An 11406-nucleotide genomic window follows, 5' to 3' on the forward strand; every position below is an offset into this window, starting at 1 on the left:
ATTTGTATCATATTTAAATCTTTTTTTTATAATATTATATATGTATTCTAGATTTTCAATATTTTATATTGAATTTAATTCGAAAAAATATTCTTGAGCACCACGAATACATAAATATTTTTGTGAGAATAAAAAACTATAGAGAAAGTTTTGATCTAACAGAAACTCAACATTTATTTAACTGTGATATTGAGGATTTAGAAGCGATATGATCTTTTATTTTTATTTTTTTTAATATGATGATGTGACTTTTGACTAACATACAGAGTTAAAAAGTATGAGCTGTATCCAGAGTCGGATCGATTTATATTACACTTTTAAGTAACATTATATTATGTTTTAATATAATATATTATATATTAAATTGGCCAACCAAATGGTTAACTGAAATATTGTATTAAAACATAAGGGGTTTGTTCTCATATTATTAAATGTTTATGTTTCGTTCAACTAAGCTAATTATTGGGTCCAATAATCGATTTGTCAAATTGGCTTTACAAAAATGATTGAGTTGTTAGCATCAGATGATGACGGATATTTGCGAGAAAATATAGATATCACTATCTTACGAATCGTATTTTGTGAGACAGATCTTTTATTTGAGTCATCTATGAACAAATATTACTTTTTATACTAAGAGTATTATTATTTTTTATTATTGTGAATATCGATAGGATTGACCCATCTCACAGATAAAGATTTATGAGAGCCGTCACGCTAGAAACTTACTCATGACGTGCATAAATATCTAGAGCACAACCCAATTTGATTTGATTATTTGTGTTCCACTCGGATTCGATGTTTTAACCATATCATCGATGGAACCATTATACTGAACTAAATCTTTTTACAGGAACTGTGTGAGCATGTAGTAGCGCACAAAAAGCAGAATATTAGTGAAGAAATGGAAGGTGAAATCACGGAGAAGTTGTTGGGGGATGCAGAAAATGGCAATAAGCAAGAGAGTTTGAAGGATAGGATATGGAAGGAAAACAAGAAAATGTGGGTTGTGGCTGCACCTGCTATATTTACCAGGTTTACGACCTTTGGCACGGGAGTCATCACCCAGGCATTTCTAGGCCACATTGGAGCTAGAGAGTTAGCTGCATTCGCCCTCGTTTTCACCGTGTTCTTGAGGTTTGCTCAAGGCATACTGGTACATTCGTTATACCCTACTTTAACCTCTTTTCTTTATCATGGATTTATTTTCGAGAAAGTTGAAAATTTTGATCCAATTGAGTCCTTGGTATGATTACATTTCTTGAGTTCTTGAGATTAACAATCTGAGCATTATGCAGTTGGGTATGGCGAACGGATTGGAAACTCTATGTGGGCAAGCCTATGGTGCGCGACAGTACCACATGCTCGGGATATATCTTCAACGTGCCTGGCTAGTTTCTTTTATAGCCTCAACTGTTCTTTTGCCACTATTTATCTTTGTATCCCCTATCCTGAAAGCTATTGGCCAAGATGAAGATATTGCAGACATGGCGAGAACGATGGCTCTTTGGATGATCCCCGTAGTGTATTCATTCATCGTGTCCTATACATGTCAAATGTACTTGCAATCTCAAAGCAAGAACATGATCATCGCGTATTTGGCAGCTATCTCTTTATCATTACACGTGTTTCTTTCGTGGCTTTTGACAGTGAAGTACAAATTTGGAGTCACAGGTGCCATGATATCGACTGTCTTGGCCTTTTGGATCCCTAATATTGGTCAATTGATATTCGTTACATCCGGGGGTTGTCCACAAACGTGGAGGGGATTCTCGTGGTTAGCTTTCAAAGATTTATGGCCGATATTTAAGCTCTCGTTGTCCGCCGGGGCGATGCTTTGGTTAGTCTTGTTACATCTTCATGCCTACAAATTTCAATTGGCCGGGGCACTTTCTTGAATATCATGAACGTTGTTTCTTTGGCAGTCTCGAAGTGTGGTACAACACGGTGCTGATTCTTTTGACAGGAAATATGAAAAATGCCGAGGTTGCCATTGATGCCCTTTCTATCTGGTAACAAGTTTCCTTTCATCTTATTTTGGGCTCCTATTTTATGTGCTGTGGGAATCAATAAATAAAACTAATGATAATTTGTTCTTTACCTGCCTGCAGCCTCAACATTAACGGCTGGGAAATGATGATATCCCTTGGTTTCATGGCAGCAGCAAGGTACTGAATATACTTCTCTTTTATGGTTCGTTGAAACATAGAACCATGCTTGTAGTCTACTAGACTCAACGTTAATTACAAAGCCGGATATTCGGTCATATAAGTACTGAAAATCCTAGTGTTTTCTTGCTGGCTTCTGCAGCGTTCGAATAGCGAATGAACTCGGAAGTGGGAACTCCAAAGCAGCCAAGTTTTCAATAGCCAATATAGTGTCAACATCATTCACCATTGGATTTGTGCTCTTCATTTTTTTCATACTCTTCCGGGGACGTATCACTTATCTGTTCACAGAGAGTGAAGCTGTGTCATCTTCAGTTGCTCAACTGTCCCCTCTTCTAGCGTTCTCGATACTTTTGAACAGCATACAGCCAGTTCTTTCCGGTGAGCATGAATATATTACACACCTACGAATTCGGGGGTGGAGGCAGGGGAGACTGATTTTAGAAGAGCAAATCTCCCGCTCTTCCTCAGACATTATTATGTAAAAGTAAAACAAGATTATTGTGCAATACAGGTGTGGCTATTGGATCCGGATGGCAGAGCATTGTGGCATGGGTAAACGTCGGATCATATTACTTCATCGGAGTTCCTATCGGAGTTGTGCTTGGTTATGCCTACAATCTACAAGTTGAGGTCTGTTTAAATATTATTTTGTCACAACATTACAATTTTTAAAAGCATTCGTATAACTAATACTTGATCTGTAGCCATTTAGATTTCATTGCGCAAGCTCTCACACATATATACTGTTAGCCAAGATCGAGAAGATCAGATCACAAAAATTAATTTCTTGTGATTTCAATCAACTCTTCTTCACAGGATCGATTGTTCTACGTATTTAACACGAATTGATTAATTACAACACACAGAGATTAGAGATTACCTTTGAAGTGTTTTTACGATCTTTCTCTGCACTGGATCTACGCTCCAAACCTCCAAGCCTTTTCTGGTGTTCTCTCAAACTCTTAACGTAGGATTGTGTGTGGTCACAAGTTACAATATCACATATATATATATAAAATATTTGTGATATCTTGTAACAAAAAGATAATAACAATATCTTTTAAAATATAAAATGGACAGAATATATTATACCATATCTAGAAGATTTGATATCTCAATCTTCCATGAAATATAATAATCCAGATAAATTTATCCCACATATACCATAAATTATAACTCATATAATTTATCCGAGTTTATATTAGAGCCACCAAAGGGACCTGGTCGGATTCAATTAAATTAAGCTCCAATAAATTAATTTGATCCAATCAACTCATGATTAATCAAAATAATTTATTAATCTTATTCTACTCCACTGAAAGAATAAGATTGCACTCTCAAATTAATTGATATTACTGAAGCACAAAATCAATAATTATATCCTCTGATTTATCGACCCAACATATCACCCCTGTCGATCAATTAGAAAATCTAAAACATGGTATCCAGACCATATAACCCACATTAGATATTCATAGCTTCTCAACCCTCATCTTCTCTTTGACAGTCCCATGTGATCACATCACATAATTAATTCAACAAGAATGTTGAACTACTGAGCTCAGATTTTACTGTCTTCTAGAAGAACTTGTGAGTTTATGATCATACCTATTGACTAGGTGACAGATTCCATATTACGAATATATGTTCTTTGTTATTTCACTTTGATTCCCAAAACATCGATATATTGACCAATAGTTTGGTCTCACTCATTGATGCATCAAAGAACTTCAAGTTAGTAATCAAAGTTCATTATCCGCTCAGAATTAAGGTGTTATGTACGACAATCAAGTGATTTTGAATTAGTATGGTCAAATCAAATTCAAATCTCACGTGGTCCAGTCCAATACAACAAAATGTATCCTTAATTTTATTACCAAACCAAAGATAGGCTTCAATAAAATTGAGACGATCTTATCAAAATAATTTGTCCTTATTTATTTACCGATCGTGGACAATAATACTTTGGATTGAATTACAAATTGAATCTTTTTGTGTTTAACTACTTAAACACTCAATTTATAATTATACAACAATCCAATGGACATATGCATTGCTCAAAAATAAATTTATTTAAAGAAATAAATGAACATTATTTTAATTTCAAAATGTCATCAATATATAACAAAAGTACTCAATGGGCATCATACTATCGAACATTTTCCTCCCACTTGCCCTAGAGTAAATGAGTCATGTCTAGTACACCCATATTTTGAATATGTTCCTCAAAAGCTCTAGCAGGTAAGCTTTTGGTGAAAGGATCAGCAAGATTTTCAGCAGATGTTATCTTGCACACTGTCACGTCTCCTCGTTGAACAATATCCCTCACTAGGTGATATTTTCGTTCAATGTGTTTTCCACGCTGATGGTTTCTTGGTTCTTTTGCATTTGCCACTGCACCACTGTTATCACAATATAAAGTAATGGCATTTGATGCAGCAGGAACAACCTCAAGGCTTAGCAAAAACTTTTTCAGACAAACGGCTTCTTTTGCTGCTTCACAAGCCGCTACATACTCCGCTTCCATGGTAGAATCAGCAATACATGATTGATTGATACTCCTCCAAACAACGGCACCACCACCCAATGTGAACACAGATCCTGATGTGGATTTACGAGAATCTCTATCAGCTTGAAAATCAGAATCAGTATAACCCACAGGTGCCAACTCTGAAGCCGAGTAAACCAACATATACCATCTAGTTCTGCGAAGATACTTGAGAATATGCTTTACAGCAATCCAGTGCTCTGGTCCTGGGTTTGACTGATATCTACTAACAATCCCAACAGCATAACAAATATCTGGTCGAGTGCATAGCATAGCATACATAAGACTTCCTACAGCCGAAGCATAGGGAACTCTTTTCATGTATTCCACTTCACTTGGATTCTTGGGATTGTGGTCCTTTGACAAGTGAATTCCATGTCTAAAAGGTGTTTGACCTTTCTTGGAATTTTGCATTGCATACCTCACCAATATTTTATCAATATATGAAGATTGAGATAAAGCAATCCGTTTGTTCTTCCTATCCCGAAGGATTTGGATACCCAGAACATAATTTGCTTCTCCCAAGTCTTTCATGTCAAATTGTTGAGACAACCAATTTTTAGCAGATGTCATCACCCCTACATTATTCCCAATAAGTAGGATGTCATCCACATATAGCACAAGAAAAATCACCTTGTCATCCAAAATTTTCTTATAGACACAAGGCTCATCAAGATTTTGATCGAAACCATAATCTTTCACAGATTGATAAAAAACGATGTTCCAAGACCTTGACGCCTGCTTAAGTCCATAAATAGACTTTTTCAGTTTGCATACTTTATGCTCTTGATCGTTGTGAATAAAACCGTCTGGTTATACCATATAAATGGTTTCGTCAAGATTTCCATTAAGAAATGCTGTCTTGACATCCATTTGCCACACCTCATAATCAAAATGAGCTGCAATGGATAAGAGGATCCGAATAGACTTTATCATAGCCACAGGTGAAAAGGTTTCATCGTAATCGATTCCTTCTCGTTGGCTAAAACCTTTGCCTACCAATCTAGCCTTAAAGTTCTCTATTTTTCCGTCTATTCCCCTCTTTCTCTTGTAGACCCACTTACACCCTATAGGTCTCACACCTTCAGGAATGTCTACAAGAACCCAGACGGAGTTAGTGTACATGGATCTCATTTCTGATTCCATGGCACTCCTCCATTGGTCAGCGTCAACATCCTCCATAGTTTCTTTGTACGTGATGGGATCCTCCTCTTGTTCAATGGAAACCGCATCAAACGATTCTCCATAGAGCAAGTATCTAGAAGGTGGTCGAATGACCCTCCCACTACGTCTAAGTTGTGGAGGTTCTTGGTTGATTGGAATTGATTGTCGTTGTCTTAAGTTCTCTTCTTGATCATTTCCTTCATTTTCCATTTGGATATGATGGGGTGACCGATCATTAGAACCAATGTTTTCTACCACTTCATTTGTTTGGAAACCAGTGGTTAATGGTGGTAGAAATGTGAATTCAAACTGAGTAGGTTCAGTGCGGATCTCTGGAGTAGATGATTCAGTAATCTCTTCCAAAAGAACCTTACTCTTTGATTCACTCTCTTCTATGTGCTTGTCCTCTAATAAGGTTGCATTTGTACTCACAAATACCTTCTTGTCTTGAGGACTATAGAAGTAATATCCTCTTGTTCCCTTAGGATATCCAACAAACATGCATAATTCTGATCTAGGTTCCATTTTATCCATCTTTCTCTTTAGCACATAAGCATGACATCCCCATATCCGAATATGTCTTAGATTAGGCACGCGCCCATTCCACAATTCAAGAGGTGTTTTAGAGACAGATTTAGAAGGAACCATGTTCAATAAGTATATTGCAGTTTGGATAGCATATCCCCAAAAGGATGTACTGAGCTTAGAGAAACTTAGCATAGACCTGACCATGTCCAACAAAGTCCTATTTCTCCTTTCAGAGACACCATTCTGCTGAGGTGTAGCTGGTGCGCTCAATTGGGATATTATCCCATTATCTGATAGGTATGTTCTAAAGTCATTGGATAGATACTCACCACCTCTGTCTGATCGAAGTGTTTTTATGCTCTTACCTAATTGTTTTTCCACTTCATTTCTGAATTCCTTGAACTTTTCAAAAGATTCAGATTTGTGGGACATTAGGTAAACATAACCGTATGTAGAGTAATCATCAGTGAAAGTGATGAAATACTCAAATCCTCCTCTAGCTTGTACACTAATTGGTCCACATACATCAGTGTGCACTAATTCCAAAACTTCATTGGCTCTATGTCCTTTAGATTTAAAAGACCTCTTAGTCATTTTACCTTCCAAACAGGATTCACATACAGGCAAGGATTCCACCTTTAAATTACTTAAAGGACCATCCTTGACCAACCGTTGAATTCTATTAAGGTTGATATGACCAAGTCTCAAGTGCCACAAATAAGTTTCATTAGTGGGAGACAATTTAATTCGTTTGTTGGATTCAATGTGATGCAAAGAGCTGTCATCTTATTTTAAGACATACAAATCGTTATTCAAATGTCCTATGCAAATAAGGGCTTTATTCAAGGTAATATCAACCACCATTTGTGAAAAATAGACATAATATCCTTATCTAAACAATAAAGCAACAGAAATCAAATTTCTAGTAATCTCCGGAACATAATAACAATGTCTTAAAACCAAATGTTTATTATTCGAAAAATAAAGATAAACAATTCCAACAGCTTTTGCAAACACCACAGCCCCTGTGCCAACTCTTAGAGTATATTCCCCTTCATTGAGGTTTCTGGTTACTTGGAACCCCTGCAAAGTATTGCATATATGATTAGTGGCTCCAGAATCTACAATCCAAGTATCAGTAGAATCAACCACTAAACAAGACTCAATAAAAGATAACTCACCACTACCCTGCTTTTTGGAAGCTAGATATCCTTGGCAGTTTCTCTTCCAATGACCCTTCTCTCCACAATGGAAACATTTTCCCTTAGGCTTGCCATCTACCTTGACTTTCTTCTCATTTTGTTGTGGACCCTTCTTGTTGGGCTTCTTCCTTTTATTCCCATTTTTACCTTTCGGCTTGGAATAAGACGGCCCAGCAGAAGCAACAACAAATGCATCACCAGTTTTAGTCTTAAGAACACTTTCAGCATTTTGGAGTTCCTTCATCAGCTCAGTCAGGGACATGTTTAGCTTATTCATGTTATAGCTAACCTTAAACTGTGAGACCATCTCAGGAAGAGTCTCAAGTGTCATGTCAACCTGAGTCTCTGATTTGATTTCAGCCCCTAACACCTCCGCCACGTTAAACTGAGCGATCAATGCAAGCATATGATCTCTCACGGGCGTCCCAGGTTTCATGCGCATGTTCATAATGGTTCTAATGGCTGCTTGTCGTGCCTGGCGTCCTTGATGCTCAAACATTTCTTGGAGGCTTTCCATGATTTTTGTAGCAGTGTCCATATTCTGATGTTTCTGTTGCAGGCACATTTGAGATGGATCCCAAAATGTAGCAACGGGCCATCTCATCAGAACTGATCTACTTATCATAAGCCTGCTTTTGAGCTACTGTGGACTCCGTCCGTAGGCACCGATGGACAGGGTTCATTGAGCACAAACTTGTGTTTCTCCGCAGTTAAGACAATCAATAAATTACCTTTCCAATCAATGTAATTTTCTCCGACTAGTTGGTTGTTGGTTAATATCATATACAGTGAATTTCCAGTCATTTTTCTGAAATTAAAATAAATTTAAATGAGCAATGCAATAAATAAAATTATGTGTTATGCATGAATGCATTTGTAGATCCCAAAAACTACTACAACACAGCAATTTACCTAAAACTTCAAAATACATAATTTTTTCTTTAGGAAAAAACATGTTATTTACAGCTAGGCTGAGACCCTCCCACTAAATTCAATATATCTAGCAACTCATTCAATATCAATTTAGTATTGCTTGATTTTGGCCATCAAAAGATATTGTAACAACATTCTATAGGAAATTCTCACAATATCATTGACTTAAGTGTATACCCTTAAATTAATTATTTATCAAGTACCAAATTAATTATGTCACCTATAGGGTGGTCACAATTAATTTTACTATAAAATAATTATAATGAGTCCAATCAAGTAACCGAAACAATGTAGCCCTCCTATAGGGAGACCAATAAAATTGGCACGAGGCATACATAATTCTTACTAATGGACTAATAAGGGAGACCGTGAGTTTATTTAAAATATACCCTCTCACACTTAATATTTAAATTTAATTTTGGGTTTTATCCGATTAATAAAATCATGACTATTTTAACTCTTAAAATAGTTCAATTATTAATCAAAATATTTATTCTCTAAAAATAGAATAAGTAAAATTTTATGCATGATAATTTGGTTACCTAAAGGGGTGTTTATGCAATCTAAATGGCATGATACATGAATGATAAAATATAAACAATAATTAAGCAAGAACAAATTTATGGCCCAACCTAGACACAAAAATTAAAGATCTAATTGAACCCAAAAATTGGCCCAATACTTTAATTTAAAAAATTTTCAGCCCAAGTAGTAAACAATCTGGTTTGGCCCATGGATAATTTTCCGGATCCTACCCGAAAACCATGACCCGAACCCGTGATCCAGAACCGTGACCCATCTTCCACCCTACAAAAAAAAAACGCCGTCTCCGTCGCCGCCGCCGCCGCCGATTCGCCGGAAGCTTGCGAACGTGAAGATTTCCACCGCGCCGGTCACTGGAAAACCACCGAGACACCATATCCATTTCGAAATCGAAAATAGGTGCCCGATTTTTACAGATCCAGCGCATAAAAATCGAAGATTTTCGCATCTCCTCCGCGCCGCTCCACCGCGAAGAACAACGCATGAGAAGGACCGAGAAACACCTTCGCATACGTCCCTCATCCTCGCGGCCGCGTGCTTCCGATCGTGCGACCCAGATTTGCTATTTTCATGGAGGTTTTCGAAATTGCAGAACAGGTCCCTGACGAATTGAAGAAGATGCACTTCGGTCCCTGGAACTCTTTGGGCGAAATTGCATTCTGGTCCTTGTAGTTTTAATTGAATTGCATCCGGCCCTCCAGATCTTTGAAGCGAAGCAGAAAAGCCCAAATCCGAAAAATACAATAAAAATTGCACGAAAATAACAAGGGGAAACATGGAGTCGTAATCCACCCCCTTGGTTACAGACTCGAAAATACGAAATACAATTTCACCAAAAACTAAGGCCATAAACTATTCAAAAATTAAATAAATCAATCCATTCAAACCATAATCACATAAATCTAACACCGCTTTAAACTAAAACATGCATAAATAATTAATTAATTCGAAATACGCAAAACAATATCAAAACCCGTGGCTCTGATACCATATGTTAGCCAAGATCGAGAAGATCAGATCACAAAAATTAATTTCTTGTGATTTCAATCAACTCTTCTTCACAGGATCGATTGTTCTACGTATTTAACACGAATTGATTAATTACAACACACAGAGATTAGAGATTACATTTGAAGCGTGTTTACGATCTTTCTCTGCACTGGATCTACGCTCCAAACCTCCAAGCCTTCTCTGGTGTTCTCTCAAACTCTTAACGTATGATTGTGTGTGGTCACAAGTTACAATATCACATATATATATATATAAAATATTTGTGATATCTTGTAACAAAAAGATAATAACAATATCTTTTAAAATATAAATTTAAATGGACAGAATATATTATACCATATCTAGAAGATTTGATATCTCAATCTTCCATGAAATATAATAGTCCAGATAAATTTATCCCACATATACCATAAATTATAACTCATATAATTTATCCGAGTTTATATTAGAGCCACCAAAGGGACCTGGTCGGATTCAATTAAATTAAGCTCCAATAAATTAATTTGATCCAATCAACTCATGATTAATCAAAATAATTTATTAATCTTATTCTACTCCACTAAAAGAATAAGATTGCACTCTCAAATTAATTGATATTACTGAAGCACAAAATCAATAATTATATCCTCTGATTTATCGACCCAACATATACAATGTAGGGTGTTTGGATTGGAATGCTGATCGGAGTACTGGTTCAAACTATCGTGCTTGTTTTCATAACTTACAGAACTGATTGGGAGAAACAGGTACATAACGTACATGTTCTACTCAAAATGCTCGTTTTATATTTAAGATGATGCGTTTTTTGTAACATTTGATCGATTTATTTTATTCTATTGTTGTGGATATAGGTAGCGATCGCTCAGAAACGAGTTAATAGATGGTTCGTCGAAGTCGAACCTGATGCCAATTAATCCAATGGGGTTGGTTGTCTTACGAATCAAATGTTGAACTATTAGCATGTCTTTTGCTAGCTGTGATCAAAGGAATCATCGATAATGGTTGTTTGTGTGGCTCATTTTTTTCTAGTAGTAGATTTTCCAAATTTAAGTCCATGCTCGGGCCGGGAAGTGCTGAATGATTTCTTTAATAAATTCAATTTTTTTTCTCCATTCATTTATAAAAATTGAGTAGATCTCTTGTGAGACGGTCTCATGGTTTTTCATTCGTGAGACGAGTCAACCATGCTCATATTTACTGTAAAAATCAATATTTTTGACATAAAAAATAATATTTTTTTAGATGTAACCCAAATAAAATATCCGTCTCACAAAATTGACCCGTGAGACCGTCTCACGGGAGTTTT

The 11406-nt window shown here is 36.3% G+C and overlaps 2 protein-coding genes across 2 annotated transcripts; one reads left to right on the forward strand and one right to left on the reverse strand.

Moving 5' to 3' along the window:
- The first annotated feature begins 737 nt into the window (after positions 1 to 737).
- Positions 738 to 11199, forward strand: LOC142535596 (protein DETOXIFICATION 21-like). Its single transcript, XM_075641823.1, has 8 exons — positions 738 to 1156; positions 1299 to 1840; positions 1926 to 2012; positions 2112 to 2168; positions 2311 to 2549; positions 2683 to 2801; positions 10760 to 10846; positions 10952 to 11199. Exons 1-8 carry the CDS (start codon positions 905 to 907, stop codon positions 11012 to 11014), a joined length of 1446 nt encoding a protein of 481 aa, XP_075497938.1. The 5' UTR covers positions 738 to 904; the 3' UTR covers positions 11015 to 11199.
- Positions 7326 to 8151, reverse strand: LOC142537112 (uncharacterized). The gene is made up of 2 exons (XM_075642683.1): positions 7593 to 8151; positions 7326 to 7494 (listed from the first exon to the last, which is right to left on the reverse strand). The coding sequence occupies exons 1-2, from the start codon at positions 8149 to 8151 to the stop codon at positions 7466 to 7468; spliced, it is 588 nt and encodes a 195-aa protein (XP_075498798.1). The 3' UTR covers positions 7326 to 7465.
- Positions 11200 to 11406: the final 207 nt, after the last annotated feature.

Source organism: Primulina tabacum, chromosome 2, assembly GCF_025594145.1.
Source record: "Primulina tabacum isolate GXHZ01 chromosome 2, ASM2559414v2, whole genome shotgun sequence".
NCBI lineage: Eukaryota > Viridiplantae > Streptophyta > Magnoliopsida > Lamiales > Gesneriaceae > Primulina > Primulina tabacum.